At 34.9% G+C, this 22,932-nt stretch overlaps 1 protein-coding gene across 2 annotated transcripts in view; it reads left to right on the top strand.

The window, feature by feature from the left end:
- LOC128645391 (dipeptidyl peptidase 4-like) overlaps nucleotides 1-22,932 on the top strand; it is a 226,516-nt gene that overhangs the window by 189,360 nt on the left and 14,224 nt on the right. For both annotated transcript variants that reach the window (XM_053698368.1, XM_053698367.1), the window contains 6 exons: nucleotides 4,286-4,384; nucleotides 7,461-7,530; nucleotides 8,564-8,758; nucleotides 13,364-13,418; nucleotides 13,868-13,967; nucleotides 16,456-16,520. In XM_053698368.1, coding sequence (XP_053554343.1) covers nucleotides 4,286-4,384; nucleotides 7,461-7,530; nucleotides 8,564-8,758; nucleotides 13,364-13,418; nucleotides 13,868-13,967; nucleotides 16,456-16,520 — 584 coding nt within the window. The remainder of the gene's footprint in view (nucleotides 1-4,285; nucleotides 4,385-7,460; nucleotides 7,531-8,563; nucleotides 8,759-13,363; nucleotides 13,419-13,867; nucleotides 13,968-16,455; nucleotides 16,521-22,932) is intronic.

The raw sequence follows: 22,932 nt of genomic DNA, 5'->3' as shown, positions 1-22,932 counted from the left end.
GTTAATTTATTTCGTTAGATTTAAATTATATTTAACTTAGGGGGGTGTTAGTGTTAGGGTTAGACTTAGCTTTAGGGGTTAATAAATTTAATAGAGTAGCGGTGAGGTCCGGTCGGCAGATTAGGGGTTAATACTTGAAGTTAGGTGTCGGTGATGTTAGGGAGGGCAGATTAGGGGTTAATACTATTTATTATAGGGTTAGTGAGGCGGGAGTGAGGTGGATTAGGGGTTAATACATTTATTATAGTAGCAGTGAGGTCCGGTCGGCAGATTAGGGGTTAATAATTGTAGGTAGGTGGCGGCGACGTTGGGGGCGGCAGATTAGGGGTTAATAAATATAATATAGGGGTCGGTGGGGGTTAGGGGCAGCAGATTAGGGGTACATAACTATAACGTAGGTTGCGGCGGTGTACGGAGCGGCAGATTAGGGGTTAATAATAATATGCAGGGGTCAGCGATAGCGGGGGCGGCAGATTAGGGGTTAATAAGTGTAAGGTTAGGGGTGTTTAGACTCGGGGTACATGTTAGGGTGCAGACTTAGGAAGTGTTTCCCCATAGGAAACAATGGGGCCGCGTTAGGAGCTGAACGCTGCTTTTTTGCAGGTGTTAGGTTTTTTTTCAGCTCAAACTGTCCCATTGTTTCCTATGGGGGAATCGTGCACGAGCACGTTTTTGAAGTTGGCCGCGTCCGTAAGGGTATTGAGAGTTGCAGTGGTGGTAAATTATGCTCTACGCTCCTTTTTTGGAGCCTAACACAGCCATTCTGTGAACTCTAAATACCAGCGGTATTTAAAAGGTGCGGCCAGAAAAAAGCACGCGTAGCTAACGCACCCCTTCTAGCGCAAAACTCCAAATCTAGGCGTAAGTAAGTAAATTGTTTTTATATATTTAGCAATACATATTTACCCAGGAAACAAAAAACTGACTAGTAATATCCAGTGTTAGATCTCGCAAGGTCCTGTACCTCTTCTAGTATTTTCTATGTACTTTATGGCTTGATTCTGATTCCATCTTGTATGTTTGTTACTTATGTGGAATGCCACATTATTCTTGTTGTTGTTATTTCTAAAAACCTCAATAAAAGATTAAATGTCTTCCTCTGAAAAAATAAAAACATTAAAAAAAATACGTACGCAGAATATTTGTCAGACACATGAAATACATGTAAACAAATTCCACATTTCTGTATAAGCATCAGTTAGATACAAACAAACCAACCAATCTTGATCTTGGAGACAATCTCGAAGAAGATAAATGCCCTCCATTTGAAGTGGTGATAAAGGACAGAGGCATTCAAAGTTCTGAGACTGATCACGGATCGAAAGAGACCATTCTTTTTTGACCAGGAATAGGTAACTGTTCTTGTCCCTGAGGACCAATTCTATAGCCTGTTTTGATGCCAGAGATGACATTTCTGAATCTATGGCTCATTTGTCTAGATTTGAGAATTTTATGCGAATTGGAAGAGATAATTGACAAGGGGTTTTGAGAAAATCTATTATGGCTCCAGATATGGTTTGCAGAATCCAGGGATCTGAGGTAATAAGTTGCCAATTGGGGAAAAACACAGTGAGTCTGCCACCTATTTTGTTGGGGTAAAAAGGGGGGAAGAAGAAATTTACCTGAGTGAGCTCTGGAACGACTTCTGGTTCTGAAAGACCTTTATGGCCAGGAACGACCTCTTAAGGGGAAAAATTAAGAGTTTTGTGTTTGGGTTTGGCACTGATTGGAGTAATAATATTGGGACCTTGGATTGAATGCATTGTAATTGGAGCGGCCGGGAAAACTGACCCTTCTTTTCCGGGCCCTGTCAAAAACACTAGACTATGTATAAAAGGGTCTTTTTAATAGTTGATTTTGTTTTAGACAATGTATTGAAAGTTTTGGCATAATTATTCATTTTGAATAAATAAGTGTCTCCAAAAAGTAGACCATTAGTATCGGTGGAGCATTGGGTAGTGGAAAAATCAGAAAGCTTAGGGTCTAACCTTCTAATGATGTTTCTCCTCCTTTCGGCAATGATCGCTTCGTTAGCATTGCCCAGAAAGGCTACAGACCTTAAAATACATTCTCTTATGACAAAAGGGTCTAGAGAAGAATTGGAGGCGATAGCCTCTTTTGTTAAATCAAACATTTTTCTATGGGACCAGTAGTGTCTAAAAGTTTGTTTTGACAGGCCTGAAGGAGCAGGTCAGAACTTTTTTTTCAAATTAGAACCTTGGGGACCAAGACAGGGTCTTGGGCATTTGGGAGAGAGGGTCTGGGGCATTTAATTTAAGTTTAGAACTAGCAGATTTTTTTATGGTCCATATAATCTGCAATCTCTTTAGAGGGAAACTTCAGAAAAAAGGGGATACTGTAATTCATCAGGCTTAGTTAATGGGTTACCAAGGGAATCTAGAAAAAAAAATCTTTATGGGATAAATTATGATGATGGGCTTTTTGCGTCTTTTATATTTTAAAAAATCAGAGGAGAAATCATCAGAATGATTAGAATGCTCATTATCAGAAAATAATCTTCCTCAGAAGAGGAAATATCATTAAATTGTCTTTTACGAGCCTTTAGGTTAGAAACTGATCTCTTTAAAAGAATTAGTGAGGTCAGAGTCTGAAAAATACGCCCTGATATACGGCTCTTCTTATGATCAGGGGTTCGGGTGCCTAGGGTAATCTGCTGGCCAGCAGAAGAGTTGTCTTGCAGAGGTGCAGGAGGAGAGTCTGGATGGGACAGACCTAAAGATTTTAACTGCTTTGGGGAAGCAGATAATGAATGTTTAGTTTTGGATTTACAGAAATATTAGGGTTAATAACTGCCATAAGTGAGTTAATTTTGTTATCCGTTTGGGATATAAAATTAGGCAATTTGTCATTGAGAGAGTTAACAGAGATTTCCATATTATTTTAATTTTGAGACATTTAACAATTTTTTAAAATAATAATTGTGGAGAACCAAGGGTTAATTTAATATTTAACTGCTTTGGGGAAGCAACAATGAGTGCATAATGAAATAAGGAAAAAGTGAGGTAAAAACATTTAGGAACTGTACACTTAGTGGAGAGAAAAAATAATTACATGCAGAGAAGAAATAGAAAGAGAAAAACTCTTACAAAGTATCCACTAGAACAGCTGACAAGCGGAGAGGGATGCAGCAGTGAGCTGTCTGACTAAATGTCAGCTCTGATGTAAACAAAAGGGCGGGAAAAGGAGCACAAAAGTAGGACATAAAAGCTGTAAGCAGCTATAAAATGGTATAAAAACAGAGTACTATAAGGGAGAAGGGGAAACCTAAAACCAGAAAGTTAAACTGAATTAGAAAAATGAAGTAGAAAGACTTATAAGGGAAATTACACAGGCACTAAAATAAATAACATACAATAAGGAAATATTTATTGTATTGTATAAATGTACTTATCTGCACAAGCAGCAAAAAGAAAGAGGATGAATTGGGACTATGTGGACAGTATATGGGCACTATGTGTATGCTCATTGGCTACTCTCATTAGCTCATTTGCATACAACCTTTTCATTGGTTGTTCTCGTTTTCACTATATTATTAAAAATTTTCTGTGTTTTCTGGCATGTTATTTTTGTGAAAAGCTGCATAAGTAGTAAAAAGAATGATTAGCAAAATAGGAGTCTCTGTGCTTATAATCAGATATTTTTATTGTTTATTGGAAGCACCTTTTTTATTAGCATTTTTCTGAAAAAAATCTCTATACTTAACTGTTCTGATTACAATCTAAATTCTTGATAATTATCAAGACATTTAAGGTCATATTTTACTTAACAAATCCCACAGTTAAATTGACTCAATAATAATAATGTATTGCTGTCAAATTGACTATTATTTCAAAATTTATAACAGATATTTGCTTTTTAAAAGATGGATGTTTCAGAAATGAATAAACCAACTGTTCACCAGTCAGGTAGAGTCCCAGGACTCCTATGTACACACTTATGCACCTCCTGTTAGTTTAACTTTAAAAATACAAAGCTTTTACTTAACCTTTTTCATGAAAACAGAACATTTTAGTGTTTAACTGCAGCTCTTTCATATTCATAATTGAAAAATCTGAGTACAGTACTTTGCTCCCTTAAAGCAAAGTTCTGATTAAGACTGGAAAACCATTTGATAACTGAGTTATCACAAGGCCTTCTAATAGGAGGGAATAGACCTTAATGTTCCAAATAATGTTGTCACTTTCTTTGCCTAATGTTTTCTACACCTGTGTGTAAATACACCACATAAATGACAAAAATATTCACCTCTGATGTTGAAATTTAGAAATACAAATTATGGAAGATAATGAAGCTTTGGAGAAACTACTGGTTGACGTTCAGATGCCCACTAAAGAAAATCATTCAATTTCTCTTCATGGATTTGGTAAGATCTGCACTTAACTAAACATAATAAATGTATAATTTTCTTATTCTAGAGTTTGTAGTTTCCATTATAGATTTTTTTAAATAAAATTATTGTGATTTAGATGTCCTCATTATAAATTACTATGATTTATAAGTAAAATCAGTTTTTGTATGCTTTTACTCTGCTAACTAATTTGAACAAGCTTAAGAAAAGTTTATGCATGTTGTTTATTTTTGTATTATTTTCACAAAATATTATAGAATTTGAAGATTCTACCCTCAAATTGGAATTGTTTGTCCATTTCCATCAATATATCTTAATCATTGGATATTAGTCACAAAATAATTGAGAGATGAATAAGCCTTCATAAAATTTTGCCTAGAATATCATGAAAATTAGAAAGGCTCGAGTTCCTAATTTGCTTGCTTTACTCTTATCAAATCTTGAGGAATGTGTAAGGCCGGTTGAGAAATATTTTAAGGGTGATTCTAATTCAGTGTATATATACAGTTGTGCTCATAAGTTTACATACCCTGGCAGAATTTATGATTTCTTGGCCATTTTTCAGAGAATATGAATGATAACACAAAAACTTTTCTTTCACTCATGGTTAGTGTTTGGCTGAAGCCATTTATTATCAATCAACTATGTTTACTCTTTTTAAATCATAATGACAACAGGAACTACCCAAATGACCCTGACCAAAAGTTTACATACCCTGGTGATTTTGGCCTGATAACATGCACATAAGTTGACACAAAGGGTTTTGAATGGCTATTAAAGGTAACCATCCTCACCTGTGATCTGTTTGCTTGTAATTAGTGTGTATGTATAAAAGGTCAATGAGTTTCTGGACTCCTGACAGACCCTTGCATCTTTCATCCAGTGCTAACCATGAGTGAAAGAAAAGTTTTTTATGTTATCATTTATATTCTCTGAAAAATGGCCAAGAAATCATAAATTCTGCCAGGGTATGTAAACTTATCAGCAGAACTATATATATATATATATATATATAGGTAAGCAAACATGAAGCACTCCAAAGGTGCTTGCTTACCTACATTGCTTTTGACTAGCACCCAAGGCTGCTGTGGATTACGTTCAGGAGTGCACTTTGTTGAAAATACTTATATATATATATATATATATATATATATATATATATATATATATATATATATATATATATATACGAACTCAAGAAAGGGAGAGCACTCTCAGGATTTATGTAAATTGCATAACAGCAAATAGAATATCATTTATTTTTCATAACGATAATATAGAAAAGTCATAAGTCGACGTTTCGGCTTACATGGAAGCCTTCATCAACGCACATCTGTCTTATCTGGTGCGTTAATACGGCACAGGGTGCCGATTAGAGTTTCTTATTTGTCCTGATGAAGGCTTCCATGTAAGCCGAAACGTCGACTTATGACTTTTCTATGTTATCGTTATGAAAAATAAATGATATTCTATTTGCTGTTATGCAATTTACATAAATCCTGAGAGTGCCCTCCCTTTCTTGAGTTTGTGTCTACATGTTCATAGAGGATTGCACCCAGGTTCTGTATTAAATCACCAAAGTTGGAGTGCTGGAACATGTGCGATTGGAGTTTTACATATATATATATATATATATATATATATATATATATATATATATGCTTTACTGACCCTACTATGGCCCAGATTACAAGTGGTGTGCTAATGATAGCACAGGTCACGATAAGCAGTACCTCTGCACCTCGATAACATTATCATGCAACTTGATATTACAAGTCCAAGTCCATGGTAAATCTGATTTAACAGAAATGGGTTAGCATGGTCGAGATCGCTCTAGCACAACCTATACTTTCAATGAAGATTGAGACCATTCTAATAGCACTAGTTATATTGCTGGTATTAGTTGAAAGTTATAGGTTGGGCTCGAGTGCAAGCCGAAACTGCGCTAGAATATTTAGGCTTGAGACCTGAAGTAAAGTGTAAGGGTTAAAAAATGTTTTCACATAACACATCGAAAACATACTACTATACTCATATAGGCTTAAATGTATACTAAACTGTAACATAGATTAATAGTGTAAAAAATAGTTACAAAACTGTAAATGAATGCAATTAAACGGTGTTAAAGCTGTTAACAGCTTGCTGCAGCCATGTTAATTTTGGAAAAATCGCAGTTGAACAACTGTGGAAGATGACCTTGCCAGGAGCACATTACAAAATTGCACTTCATTCCACTTCATTGCACTTCATTCTTTAGAAAAGAACATGTTTGAAGATTTTCACACAATACAATATGGAGGCTACACCATGCAACTAATAGACTTGTGCGCGGCGGAAAAAATTGTTTAGTTTCAGATCGATTCTGATGTTTTTAAATTTCGTTTTCGGATCGATTCGAATTTGGATACATTTGAATGTATTCGTTTCGGATTCATTCGTATTCAAATACATTTGGATGTATTCAGTTCGGATTTGATTCGTAAATTCGGAAGTTCGGTATGTGTTAGGTGGGATGTGCTGTGTATTAGACTAGTATTATGTACTGTAATATTAGGTGTAACCCATAGCAGAGCGATATAACCTAATATACTGTACAATACTAGTTTAATTGTGATTAGTCCATGGCCATCCGAATGTAACGAATAAATCCAAACTAATTTGGATATATTCGTTAGTTTTGGTGCTACGGTAATTCAGAAATTCGAATCGATCCAAAGCTCTGAATTTGACAAATTTGGACGAATTTTGATTCAGAACGAAACGAAATGCACATGTCTAGCAACTAAGGCACTTCTCTTAAACAATCATAAATCTAGTAAAAAGTAGCAGATAGCACAGCAAATTTGACATCTATAACATAAGTGGTTCTGGAGAAGATTTTCAATTGTTTGTCGAAAATTGTCTCAAAAAGCAAAATGGCTGTCAGACCATGTGACATATGACTTCAGTGTTGCATGAGTAGCAGTGCAGCAATAGGTTTAAGGTTTATTACTGTAGAACACTATTTACAGGTCTAGATGATATCATCTGATCCTAACAAACTCTATTGAGTAATGTAAATCTACAATTCTATTTGTTCTACTTGTTGCAGACCTGTGGTATCAGATGATCTTACCCCCACACTTTGATAGATCAAAGAAATACCCATTGCTGATTGATGTGTAAGTACTGCAATATATTTATCTATTTTAATCTGTCTTTCCAAAAGTTTATATGGTATCTGCTTTGTAAGAATTTAATTAGTCTACACAAAAATGACGATAACTTTTTGCAGCTCTGTACAGTTATATACTATTTATACGTGTGTGTGAGGTCATATCAATGATATTTACCTATTGTATTATTTATGATATTATGCTTTTTGTGTGTACTGCCTTTTGTTTAAAGGGACACTGAACCCAAATTTTTTCTTTCGTGATTCAGATAGAGCATGCAATTTTAAGCAATTTTCTAATTTACTCCTATTATCAATTTTTCTTCATTCTCTTGCTATCTTTAGTTGAAAAAGAAGGCATCTAAGCTTTTTTCTTGGTTCAGACTCTATGCAGCACTTTTTTATTGGTGGATGAATTTATCCACCAATCAGCAAGGACAACCCAGGTTGTTCATAAAAAATGGGCCGGCATATAAACTTACATTCTTGCATTTCAAATAAAGATACCAAGAGAATAAATAAAATTTGATAAAAGGAGTAAATTAGAAAGTTGCTTAAAATTTCATGCTCTATCTGAATCTCGAAAGAAAAAATTTGGGTTCAGTGTCCCTTTAAATGTTTTAATAATTTTAAAATCAGAAATTAGGGGCAGCCCCAACCCCCAATAAAAAGAAAAAGCAGAACAGCAACTTATTTTTTTTTCATAGACATCTGTCATAAGGGTTTGTGCCTCCACAATAAGCGGTAAGAAATTGTCAAACAAACACAATTTCTACATTGTTTAGCCCAGTAACCATTTCAGGCACTTTACTTAACAATATGATAATGTATTTTAGGCATTGGATTGCGCATTTCTATGTAGAAAATACAAATATTATCTAGCACTGTGTTTGTATTTTAACCTAATGGATTTAGTTAATTCTTATAACGGTTGACAATTAATGTAAGATGACAGAACACTTATAAAAGAGAAGTAGTAATGAAATATTGTATGCATTTTATCATACATCATTTTTAGTGATAATGTTTTTAATTTTTAGATATGGTGGACCTGCCAGTCAGAAAGTTGATCAATATTTTCGATTAAACTGGGCAACATATCTTGCTAGCACAGAAAAGATCATTGTGGCCAGCTTTGATGGTAGAGGAAGTGGTTATCAAGGTGATAAGATCCTACATCAGTTGTATCGTAGACTTGGAACAGTAGAAGTAGAAGATCAGATATTGGCAGCTAAGTAAGTACTTACCTATTATTCTTTCATTTGATCATTAAACCTGCTTCTAGGAATTCATGATACGTTTGTAGGTTGATAGATCCATTTGTCACTGATATGAATACAATAGTTTCTATTTGTTTTAAATCTATGTCATTCTCAAGGGGCTTGTGCCTTTATTTAACAAAATGTGGTAATGTATTTCTGTTTAGCAGGCTTAGAATGTCATATATTTTCAGTGGTGTTGAATCATATAAATACTACTAATACTACAAAAAGTTCCTATAGATTACATAAAATATTTCAGAGACCAGGAACTAGTATCATTCATAAAGATTTATGATTAGCCATCAAAATGGGTCTTGTAAGCTCAGTATTGGTCCACAACAAGAAAACCTTTTGTTACATTGTACTGTTGGTTTCTCCCTTTATGACTTTCCAATGACTTGCTATATCAGCTGCAGAGTATTAAATGTATGGGAAAATGGCTAGTTTATCTTTATTTTGTATATGAAACAGCTTTGATCATTGAAACTACAACCTATTTAAATGGGCTTAGCTTGTAGAGAGAAAAGAGAGAAAAGCCCACCTCATCTTATCAAAACAATATAATTTTTTTCTGACGTTTTGCTTTCAACAGAAAAGTACTCATATTACAAGTTGAAAGCAAACACTATCGCAAGAGTGCAATCTCAATTTATGCTTGTCAGGTTTGCACCACTGACAACATTGTTTAAGGGGTAGTACATTAAGAAAATGTTGCACTAAACACAACATAAATACCTTTAAAATAACAGTTACACTCATATAAACAATTGAAAGTATTCATAGAAATAATAAAAAAAAAGTTATAAGGGTTCAAAGGTATATGGTATATGACAAGGTGTTGACTGCCTGTCTAAATATGTGTGTGTATATATATATATATATATATATATATATATATGTGTGTGTGTGCGCATATGTATTTATATGTTTATGTTTCTGGGTTTTACTGTATATTTACTATACATATTTAACATTACAATGTTCTTGACTTACAGGAAAATGTTTTTTTTATTGTAAATACATATTTCTATATGAATCTGTATATACCTATGCCTGCATATCTATTCCTATAGATATATATGTATATATTTTACATTAACATTATATATATATATATATATATATATATATATATATATATATATATATATATAAAAATTAAATTTTATTCTATGTGAAAAACATAGGAATGTAAAATATGCGTAACGCGATTTGTGCTTTGCGATTTAGGTCTAACTCAGTGTTGGGTTAGCGCACATGAAGATTTACTAATCTGAAAGTGTGCTTTTGAAATATTGAATGTAAGATTTTAAAAAATATTACTAAATATTAAACATTATTATACATACTGTAAAAATAATAATTAATAGAATATATATATATATATATATATATATATATTTACAGTATGTATAGTAATTTTAATTATTAATATTTTGTATTATTCTATATTCAATATTTCAAATATATATATATATACATGCGTGTGTATGTGTATATATATATATATATATATATATATATATATATATATATATGTGTTTTAATACATACATATATATATATATATATATGTGTACAAGCAGTGTTGTCAGCAACTAACAATATTACCAATAATAGGTTAGTAACAATAAACTGTTGTTAAAGTATTGACAGGCCATTGGTGCAGGAGGAAAAGATGAATAATTATTAAACTAGAAGAAGATTATAACGCAATTCCTATCCAGCACTAACTAGTACCATAAAATTTAGAGGATATAATACCTAGGTCTAAGAGGCCTCAATATACCAAAGAAGAAAATTCCCAAACTATTATAGTAATTTCACAAGTAACACAGGAGGAGCATAAAGAAGGCATTTATTGGAGCAACCACAAGGCATAAAATAGCATAATTATAGCCATGAATATGGCCACTCCCTACCATAGCGCACTATGAATCCCCAAACATAAATAAATGATTAGATAACCATAAATAATAAGAGCTCTCAAATCCAAAAATTGTGAAAAGAAAAAGAATATCAACAGTTCCTGTTTAAAGTCACAGAATTATTTTCCGGTTTTCCAGCACTATAATAAGAAAGTTCATTTCCAAAAGTGAAGTTATCCTTGTATAGGAATATAACGGATAGTTGGAGTGATATCAGCCTGCTACTACCCTTACTTAAGCAACTGCACTGTCTCCTGTGCACAGGTAGTTATAGCTTTAACTTTGATGGCAATCCCACAATTTGCACATTTCTTGAGCAACCGCCGTAGCGGTAAATACTTGCGATTCTAGGAGGAGTCCCACAATTTGCGGATCAACACCTCCTGGGTAAGCCCTCCAGGGTGTTCATCTCCTCCAACCGATGATGCAATCGGGTTCCAATAGATACGCCACCTGACAATCACTCACAATGATATCCCTTGCTGATGGTAACTGCCTGTGATCCTCCGACAAACGCCACTTGCCAGCTACGCGCGTTTCACCCCTTAGGCTCTGGGGCTTCTTCCGGCTCCAGTAAAAGTCACATGACTGTGAATACCTGCAATCTCTTTTAAAGACAAGGACACAGAGGAAAACTTCTCCCATTCTGAAGCCTTTAAAGTGTTTAAAGGAATATTTGGGGCAAAATGGTAACAATTTGCAACAATGAAGAACACTTGTTACTTAATAAAATATACTATATTACAGTATATGCAACAATTAGATATTAAGCAATTTTGCAAAATTTTTAACATTTTTTATATACATTTGCTCCACCCTGTTACATTGTGAATTTCTTCTCACTAACTATAATACACTCTATCTTAGAAAACCTAAGAAATACTATTGCGATCATAAAGATCATATGAAATATATCAATTAAATTTCTTCATAATAGAAAGACAGTTTTTTGATAAATCGTTACTATGAACTATGTTGACATTTAATTTTTAAACTTATTTTATTAACTTAGAATTAGGACTATGATATGTTTTACTCCCCTTCCACATAATTAGAACTGTGTTTAGATTTATTCAGGAAAGATTTTGGAAGATTTTTTTAAGTTTTTCAATCACCCAAAAAACATGCATAATTTATTTCTTCATTCATTCCTAGTGGTGCAAGAGTTTTTAGATTAAAAATCCATTTACATTCATTTTGTAATAATATTTTATCTAGATTGCCTCCTCTCTCTTGAAGGTCAATTTTCTGAAGACCCCTAAATTTCAGTTCATGCTTGTTACTATTATGTTTTAGAAAAAAATGTCTTGCTACACTACTAGTGTCTATTGCTTTGTTTTTAATATCTCGTTTATGTTCTTTCCTTTAACTCTCTGTGGGTTTTTCCTACGTAATAACAAGGACAACTACAGTAGACTAAATAAACTACTCCTTCACTAAGACAATTTATATGTCCCTGAGTGTGCCATTGTTGACCATACTTATCAATGAATTTATTTCCTGTTACCATATTTCTACAAACTGAATATTTCTACACACTTAAAAGTATCTTCCAAAATCTTTCCTGAATAAATCTAAACACAGTTCTAATTATGTGGAAGGGGAATAAAACATATCATAGTCCTAATTCTAAGTTAATAAAATAAGTTTAAAAATTAAATGTCAACATAGTTCATAGTAACGATTTATTAAAAAACTGTCTTTCTATTATGAAGAAATTTAATTGAAATATTTCATATGAACTTTATGATCGCAATAGTATTTCTCTCTCTCTCTCTCTCTATATCTCTCTCTCTCTCTCTCTCTCTCTCTCTCCCTCTCCCCCCTCTCTCTCTCTCTCTCTCTCTCTCTCTCTCCCTCTCTCTCTCTCTCTCTCTCTCTCTCTCTCTCTCTCCCTCTCCCTCTCCCTCTCTCCCTCTCTCCCTCTCTCCCTCCCTCCCTTCCAAAACAAACATTCAGTATTCATATAGGGCGTGTAATGTTAAACAATTTTCAAATTTATATCCATTACCAATTGTGCTTTGTTCTTAGTTGAAAGCTAAACCTAGGAGGTTCATATGCTAATTTCTAAGCCCTTGAAGGCCGCCTCTCATCTCAGGGCATTTTGACAGTTTTCACCACTAGAAAGTGTATATAGGAGTGTAATACGTTATATAAATGTAATTATTTTATGCTTGGTGCATGTTTTTTTACCCCTTACACTTTATGCTAGGTCTTTAGTCGCGCTAACTGATGAGCGCAAATTCTGTTTGTGCTCAAGCACACCTGTTTACTTTCAGCTTCTAATATACACGCAAGTTAAAGTGGTCACGATATTGCTTATAGCTTTAACTTTAGCATTCCACTTGTTATCTAGCCCATAATGCCCCATCCATTTGCCTTAAATCACGCAAAAATAAAAATGTCGGCAGGCCAAATGAATCTGCTTTCCTAGACTGTAGGATTGTTTGTTCTGTGGTGAAAGTTTATTGCTTTTAGCACACTGCAAATCTTGGATGTGTCCATTATCTTTCTTCAATGCTGAATGCTACTTTATTTCTTTAATGTTTGTGTTGCGTTTTTATTAATTCATAAGTAACATTAATATTTATTAATTGGAATGATGTTTGATAAACACACATTTTACATAAAATATTTATTTTTAAAATAGGCATTTTATTACATTGGGCTTTGTTGATGCGAAAAGGATCGCTATTTGGGGGTGGGTAAGTATGACGCACTTTATTTGTAAATGTTTTGAGCATTCCTGTATGTCACCAGTACCACTAATAACACAATGTATCCATCAAAATGCAGTTAATTGGATTTAGTTAAAATAGTTATTTTTTTAATTCACTGAAATTGTAGACAATGCAGTTATATCGACTTGTGTTTTCTCTGTCACTTGAAACTAAGCTCTAAAAGGAGAAGAAACAATGAAGAGGAATATTTAAAAGCAGGAAAGAGAAAAAAATAGACCAATGCAGTAAAAACAAGAGTTAGAGATAAAGAAAAAAAAAAAAAAGTTTCTATCTAGTTGTCCTAGCTGCTAAACTTTCCCACAAAATAATTGTATGAAGGGCTTGTATTACAGATATTAACTAACAGTTTTTAGAGTTGACTATCCCTTTAATTCTAGAACAAATATGTGATTTATTTTGTTTGTATTTTATAGTCTTACGGTGGCTATGTAACATCAATGGTTCTTGGAAGCGGCAGTGGGGTGTTTAAGTGTGGAATTGCTGTAGCACCAGTATCAAGCTGGCAGTATTATGGTATGTGACTGTAAAATTGGGTTGTCAAGTTTGTACTATTGTGCATCATGTACATTTAATCAACATTTTCTCCAAAGTAATTGAAACTTTAAGTAAAAATAAAAATATACAAATATTGTCTTACAATATTAGGATATACCACTGAGGTATGTTTTGAGCAGCCATATGCAGCACCAGTCAACCAGTAATCTCTGCTAATGTATTGGTGCTTCATGCCCTCGGAGCCAGGAATGCATAAAGTGACCACATCTTTTCTGTTTGTCTAAGGGGAGAAGTGCTCCAAGTACTATCTCTGGCAGACTCTTGAAGCTCTGTGCTGTGCTAGCCCAGACCTGTGTTTCAGTGCTCTGCTAGCCCAGACTTCCACCTCTGCGGAGTCATGCTCAAAAATTGAGGTTTTGGGAGGGCTTATCTGTGGGTGGGCCTTGTGAGTTGCCAGTTTTCACCTGAATAGAAGATTTAGTTATATATCTTGGCCAATACGTGTAGCTAAAGTACAGTATTTGAATTAAAGGTACATGAAACCTAAAAATATTTTATTTTGTGATGCAGATAGAGAACACAATTTTAAACACCTTTCTAATTGACTTCTATTATCTAATCTGTTGATTCTCTTGGTATTATTTGTTGAAGGAGCAGCAATGCACTACTAGTTTCTAACTGAACACATGGGTGAGCCAATCACATTCTATATATATATGCAGCCACCAATCAACAGCTAGAACCTAGGTTCTCTGCTGCTCATGAACTTGCCTAGATAAAACTTTCAGCAAATGATAACAAGAGAAAAAAGCAAATTAAATAATAGAAGTAAATTGGAAAGTTGTTTAAAATTGTATTCTCAATCTGAATTATGAAAGAAAAATGTTGGGTTTCATGTCCCTTTAACTTAAAAATAAGGATTTGACAATTGGAACAAATATCCCTTACAGACATTCCACAAATAATCTTAATGAGTTGGCCAAATATTTCTTAATAATAATGGGGATACATTTATTAAAACAATGTCAAAAACGATTCTGTGCAACGTGTTTCTTAGCACTTACAGCAACACTTCATCAGAAGAATAAAATAAAGTACAACTCACCAGCCCTTAGTTCTACTTGGGGCATTTTTAAATACCACAATAAACTTGTCAGTCTTTTTGTGAAAATTATTGGTTCCCAGTATCCAAGGATTTTTTTTAAAACATTTTTTTACTGGCTACTCTGATATTTATTGGTTTATATGTTTGAAAACTTAACAGTAATCTCCAAAACATTTCTGCATCCTTAAGTTTTCTAAATATTAAACAGTGGCTGCTTGATATATCACCAACCTAATTTCTAAGGGCAATATAATGGGGGTTTCTACATCCTTTTAAATCAGAATAATTACATATGTTGTAAGTCTCTTTATTGTGTATTTTTGTATCCCTTTATTATACCGCAGAACAATATTATTTGGAATTACAAATAAGGGAAAATAAGTATAAATTATATTGTAAATCCTGATTTGAAAAATGCTTGTGTTACTAGTTTGAAAATATTTTTATTCGGTTTTGTTTGAGAAAGAATAACACAAACCAATTAAATAATATATGGTATTATAAAAAACATGCTATGTCCATGCAAAATGTGTAATTAGCTTATACAGTTAATACATATTTAAAGACTAAATAAAAAAAAAGTATAAATTGGAACTGTGGTGTTTCTGGAACTTATTTTTTCCTGTTTATTTTTTTCAACTACAAAACATGATATTTGATCATTTAAATTCAGTATAATTTTAGCAATTCAGTTTTATTTCAATAAATGGTTACAAAGTAACTTTAGATCATATTTTGATCATTTAAATTCAATATAATTTTTAAATATTTTTATAGAGTAATTTTACATCATATATTGGTAATTTAAATTCAATATAATTTTAATAAATGATTATTGAAAGTGATAGAGTAACTTTAATGCATCACAATCTATGTTGATGGAATGCAAATTGCTTACATTTTTAAAATTGTCTATGTATTTTATGCAAAAATCTAATTCAAATGCCAATGTTTTAAATTGATTTCCATTTTGAAATGTGAGCAATATATCTAACCAGTGCTACTATCACCCAAACCATAACGTTGCACTCTCAAGGCTGTTGTTTGAGACTACATCCTCACAGCTGTGATTGCTTTGTTGTCTGACTAAAGAGCAGCTGGATATGTTCTGCACTGTGAGTCATACTAAAACTCAGTGACATAAACAAAACTGTATAAGCAATGAAGAACAGTAGTTGTCAGGAATGTACATTCAGTGTGACATAGTTTTGGTCTAAGTATCATTACTATAAATGTGTAAAAATTGTGAAGGGACAGACTTGAGGGTCAAAAACTACATATACAGTATGAAAAATGTAAACACTTTGCTCCATTTAAACTGGAGGTGATGTATTACTATTAGGGTACCAAGTAAATTGTATACAAATCAAAATCCAATGACTATTTTGTTAACCATTACAGACAGTATTTATACAGAGAGATATATGAGTCTTCCCACACCAGAAGATAACCTTAAATATTATGAGGTAAGAATAATTTTGTTTTTAAGTGCCTTTTTTGCAATGTTTTAGCATCAGTCTAAGAATGTATTATATATCATAACTTGTTTAGTTTTTAATGGACGTCACTGTGAGGTTTTATTTCTGAAGGGCTAGAATAACCTAGAGGATTTTAGTCACAAAGCTCTGACTTCCCAGATGATTTAGAAGGGCAGAACATTTTAAAAATAAAGGGATTAAAATCATAGATAAAGTCAGCTGCAGTGTAACAACGCACTACTGATAACTATCAGAAAACATCTGGTTAGTCAATGACAAGAAGCATATGTACATAGCCACCAATCAGCAACTAGTTCTCAGTAGTGCATTGTTGATCCTAAGCCTACTTAGGTATGTTTCTAACAAAGTATTTCAAGAGAAAATAAATACATTTGATAAAAGAAATAAAATAAAAATTCTCTGAAAATTGTATTCTCTATCATAATCATGAAGTAATTTTGACTTCACGGTCATCCAAAGCCCACAAAGCAATAAATTCTGCTCTTTTGACCCTGTTACTGAAGAAGACGTTTCTGACATTATACTGTCCTCTCACCTCACTACCTGTCCCCTTGATCCCATCCCCTCACAGCTACTTCCCTACCTTTCTCCTACTTTTACCCCTATCCTCATACACATTTTCAAAATCTCCCTCAGCACCGGTATATTTACCTTTTCTCTTAAACATGCACTGGTGACACCTATCCTCAAATAAACTTATTTCGATCCAACCTCCCGTCCCAATACCACCCTAATGCCCTTCTTTCCGTGCCTCAAAACTGCTAGAAAAGCTAGTACATACACATCTATCTAATTTCCTTAAATTAAATTCCATATTTGATCCACTGCAATCAGGATTTCACCCCAACACTCAACAGTGGCAGCAATTGTTAAGGTTACAGCAAAATCAAAAGGCCACTTTTCTTCTGCTAAATTTTCTTCTGCTAATCCTCCTTGATCTATCTGCAGCCTTTGATAATGTTGAATACCCTCTTTTGCTCCAAACCCTCTAATCCAGCAGCATTTATGACACAGCCCTCTCATGTTTCTCTTCCTACCTGTCTAACCGTATCTTTAGTGTAGCCTTCTTTGGTGCATCCTCTGCCCATTTACCACTTTCACAAGGCTCTGTCCTTGGTTTCCTTCTCTTTTCAATTTCTACGTCATCATTAGGTTCCTTAACAAAGTCCCACAGGTTTCAATATCATTTGTATGCTGATGACACCCAAATCTACCTCTCTGCACCAGAACTTTCACCTTCCTTACTAACTTGTGTCACCAAATGTCTTTCTCATATCTCATCTTGGATGTCCTCTCACTACCTTAAGCTAAATCTCTTAAAAACTGAGCTTCTTATTTAATGTGAGCTAAATAGCGGTCACCCAATTCAAAACTGCTGTACAAAAGTATATATTTGAGCAATTTAAACTTCTCAGGTTATATACCTAGAGGTATTTTGACACTTTATGTTGAATCCATTTTAGTGCAAAAAAATAAATTTAGGGGTAAAAAACACAAAACAGCACTTAATTAAAATAAAATGCCTCACTCCAAAGGCATGCAGAAATAGCGCAAGACTGACTTTCTTACAGTCCAGGACAGAACGTTTGCATAAGGGCTTAATGACTGTCATTAAAGGGTTAAAGGGATATTAACTACTTTTAGGTTCGCTGAGCCAAAGCTGTTTTCTGTGAATGCCTGCACTACAGGCTGTGATTGTTGGTGGCATAGTGGGCAATACTCTCAAGGTTTCAATAAGACGTCATTGCTACAAATGCATGCAGTGATGTCACAAAGGGGGGAACCACAAAGTCCAGTTCCCTAAAAAGTAGCTGTATGGGGTAGGTAGGTTATTCAAATTCCTCAATTTCAGCTTCCGTAGCAGTCACAAGACCCCCTCTTTGAAAGATAATTGCCTGCTCTTTGAAATTGTGGTTGTCATGGAAAGCACCAATCCCCCCCCCCCCCCCCGACAACAAAAAAAGTTAAAGAACTCAAAATATTTTTTTTTGTTGGTTTTTTTGTTTTGTTTTTTGGGGGGTGTCTTTAGAAACACATCATAAAGAAACCTGAAATGTTTATAGTCCCAAAATAAAGTCTATTTTTTGGTCGACAGGTTCTTTTTATAAAATACATTTGGGAAATGTTTCTTTATAGCCAGATGATCACTGTGGCAAAACAAATGTGCTTTTTTTTTCTACATTGGCACAAAGGAGCCCTTCTAGTTTATATTACAACAATCATGTATTGGGTCAGTTTTTTAAATTTACCATTGATAACAAAAACATATTTATTTTTTACCATTCTAACGTACTATGAAATATAAATATAATGATAGTATATTTTGAACTTGCTGGGCTTGCTGACAAAACGATATATAGATAGATAGATGATAGATACTTTGTGTCAGTTACTCACTAAAATATGAATTTACACTTTAAAAAAAATATCAGGGGTTATAGGGGCATAAAAAAGGCTTAGCAGCAAAGGATTTACACCTAATAACCTGTTTTATTTTCATACATTTTGATTACCTGATTTTACAATAATACTTAAAACAACCAGAAACAGTTTGGCTTAATTTTAAAGAAGATTTAAATCAGGATTCATGGGATTTGAATTGTCTTCACATATGCTGCAGTATGGCTTCTCTGTCCTTACCTACCTTGCTAGCTTCACCAGTTCCTATACTCTTATGTGGTTCAATATAGAATGGAGACATAAGCATTGGTGGTTAAACAGGGGTTACATGAGGATGCAAAAGCATCCCAGTTTTTTTTTGTTGTGATGAAGAGGAGGGTAAAGACCTTGGATGGCCCAGCCCCTCCCACTGAAGACAAATTACTCTTAGAATCTCAGGTACCCTCGACAAAGAATAGTCTTTTCTCCTCAGAAGATTCGCACCCGTAATAGTTACTTGCCCAGGGGCCCCATTTTCAGAATAAGCATCCCTACATGGAGCCACACCCAGATTAGCAGTTTGCCCAGGAGCCTCACACCAAGAATAGAGATAATACTCAGTCCCCAGCCTCATAGTCCTTAAATGGGAAATCTGCAGTGTAATTGCAATCCCAAAGATGTTATTTCTGGAACCGCCACTGAAGATGAAAATGAGAAAATCTGCTGCCTACATAGGAACTGGTAATGTATGATGCAATGCAGATGTTGATAAGGCTAGTGAGACCTTTAGTGAACCTAATACTTACATTAAAGCACTAACATATTCCATTAAACATACTTTAATTACACACAATAAATAGATCAGCATCGTATTTCATATAGATCATATCAACATAAACTCACTATATTTATGTATGTTGCATAATTAATTATCGACTAGATTACGAGTTTTGCGCTACGGTGCGGTAGGGCTTTTAATGCTGAAAAATTGGCCATTACACTGGAATGGCCAGTAACACATATTACAAGTCGCGGCGGTATAGCTATACCGCAAGCATTTTAGCCTGTAACGCCACGTCCATTCCGCACTCAAAAAATGCTCCGTATTACAGGTTGTGCAGTCAGGTTAAAATGCTTGTGTTACATACTATACCTATGCCTATACCGACATGATCCATACCGCCATCTGAGAGCAGTAGTTATGGATTTTGTGTAACAAAAATGTTTCGCAAAACTCATAACTAAAATGTTACAAAGTACACTAACACCCATAAACTACCTATTAACCCCTAAACCGCTGCCCTCCCCTATGTGGGGGGCCGGAGGTTTAGGGGTTGATAGGTTTATTTAGTAGCAGCGATATGGGAGGCCGGAGGTTCAGGGGTTAATCATTTTATTTAGTGGCGGCGATGTCGGGGAGCGGCGGATTAGGGGTGTTTAGACTTGGGGTTTACGTTAGGGTGTTGGGTTTAAACGTAACTTTTTTGTTTCCCCATAGACATCAATGAGGTTTGGGTTACGGAGATTTTTCATTCCGCACTTCAGGTGTTAGTTTTTTTTCTAACACTCCTCATTGATGTCTATGGGGGAAAGCGTGCACAAGCACGTCAAATTAGCCATTGGATTTTGTGCGGTATGGAGCTTAACGCACCATATCATACAGCACAAAGAGGCTTTTCAGAAACTTGTAATGGCAGCTCTATGGAGAGTGAAATAACGCAACTTTTTGGGGGTTAGTTTCACACCCTGTTTAGCGCAAAACTCGTAATCTAGGTGTATGTCTTTAACCCCTTAATGACCACAGCACTTTTCCATTTTCTGTCCGTTTGGGACCAAGGCTATTTTTAAATTTTTGCGGTGTTTGTGTTTAGCTGTAATTTTCCTCTTGCTCATTTACTGTACCCACACATATTATATACCGTTTTTCTCGCCATTAAATGCACTTTCTAAAGATACCATTATTTTCATCATATCTTATAATTTACTATTAAAAAATTATAAAATATGAGGAAAAATTAAAAAAAAACACACTTTTTCTAACTTTGACCCCCAAAATCTGTTACATATCTACAACCACCAAAAAACACCCATGCTAAATAGTTTCTAAATTTTGTCCTGAGTTTAGAAATACCCAATGTTTACATGTTCTTTGCTTTTTTTGCAAGTTATAGGGCCATAAATACAAGTAGCACTTTGCTATTTCCAAACCATTTTTTTCAAAATTAGCGCTAGTTACGTTAGAACACTAATATCTTTCAGGAATCCCTGAATATCCCTTGACATGTATATATATTTTTTTAGTAGACATCCCAAAGTATTGATCTACGTCAATTTTGGTATATTTCATACCACCATTTCACCGCCAAATGCGATCAAATACAAACAATCGTTCACTTTTTCACAAACTTTCAGTTTCTCACTGAAATTATTTACAAACAGCTTGTGCAATTATGGCATAAATGGTTGTAAATTCTTCTCTGGGATCCCCTTTGTTCAGAAATAGCAGGAATATATGGCTTTGGCATTGCTTTTTGGTAATTAGAAGGCCACTAAATGCCACTGCGCACCACACGTGTATTATGCCCAGCAGTTAAGGGGTTAATTAGGGAGCTTTTAGGGAGCTTGTAGGGTTAATTTTAGCTTTAGTGTAGTGTAGTAGACAACCCCAAGTATTGATCTAGGCCCATTTTGGTATATTTCATGCCGCCATTTCACCGCCAAATGCGATCAAATTAAAAAAAACGTAAAATGTTTCACAATTTTAGGTTTCTCAATGAAATCATTTACAAACAGCTTGTGCAATTATGGCACAAATGGTTGTAAATGCTTCTCTGGGATCCCCTTTGTTCAGAAATAGCAGACATATATGACTTTGGCGTTGCTTTCTGGTAATTAGAAGGCCGCTAAATGCTGCTGCGCCTCACACGTGTATTATGGCTAGCAGTGAAGGGGTTAATTAGGGAGTTTGTAGGGAGCTTGCAGGGTTAATTTTAGCTTTAGTGTAGAGATCAGCCTCCCACCTGACACATCCCACCCCCTGATCCCTCCCAAACAGCTCCCTTCCCTCCCCCACCCCACAATTGTCCCCGCCATCTTAAGTACTGGCAGAAAGTCTGCCAGTACTAAAATAAAAGGGTTTTTAAAAATAATAAACTTTTTTTTTAGCATATTTACATATGCTACTGTCTAGGATCCCCCCTTAGCCCCCAACCTCCCTGATCCCCCCCAAAACCGATCTCTAACCCTCCCCTCTGCCTTATTGGGGGCCATCTTGGGTACTGGCAGCTGTCTGCCAGTACCCAGTTTGCCAAAAAATATGGGTTTTTTTTACTTTTTGCCCGTTTTTCTGTAGTGTAGCTTCCCCCTCCCCACAGACCAACCCCCACCACCTAACTGATTTCTTTTTTATCCGATTTGTTTATTTTTTTTTATACAATTTTTTCCTTTTTGCTACACTTTTTTTTCTGTGTGTAGCGGTTCCCACCCGCTCCCTCCCCGTGCATGCGCCCGCCCCCACCCTCCCGTGCACGTGCGCGCGTCAGTGCGCGCGCCCTGGCATCCCCGCCCACGATCCCGCCCCCTCCACACCACTAGGGCCATCGATGGCCGCCACCCGCCTCCCGGTCCAGCTCCCACCCACCAACGCTGTAAGCTACCGATCTCCGGTGCAGAGAGGGCCACAGAGTGGCTCTCTCTGCACCGGATGGCTTAAAATGGTTATTGCAGGATGCCTCCATATCGAGGCATCACTGCAATAACCGGAAAGCAGCTGGAAGCGAGCAGGATCGCTTCCAGCTGCTTTCCACACCGAGGACGTGCAGGGTACGTTCTCAGGCGTTAACTGCCTTTTTTTTGAGGACGTACCCTGCACGTCCTTGGTCGTTAAGGGGTTAAGTGAACAAAAAAATCTAATTTAAATTGTATATCTGGCTTCTAAGTATAACTATTTTATATTATGTTTTTATGAATTTATAATGTGAAGTTTCTTAAATAAATAAAT

Source organism: Bombina bombina, chromosome 1 (genome assembly GCF_027579735.1).
Source record: "Bombina bombina isolate aBomBom1 chromosome 1, aBomBom1.pri, whole genome shotgun sequence".
Lineage (NCBI taxonomy): Eukaryota > Metazoa > Chordata > Amphibia > Anura > Bombinatoridae > Bombina > Bombina bombina.
Note: the sequence above shows the minus strand (reverse complement) of the source record. Positions and strands in the feature narration are given on the sequence as shown.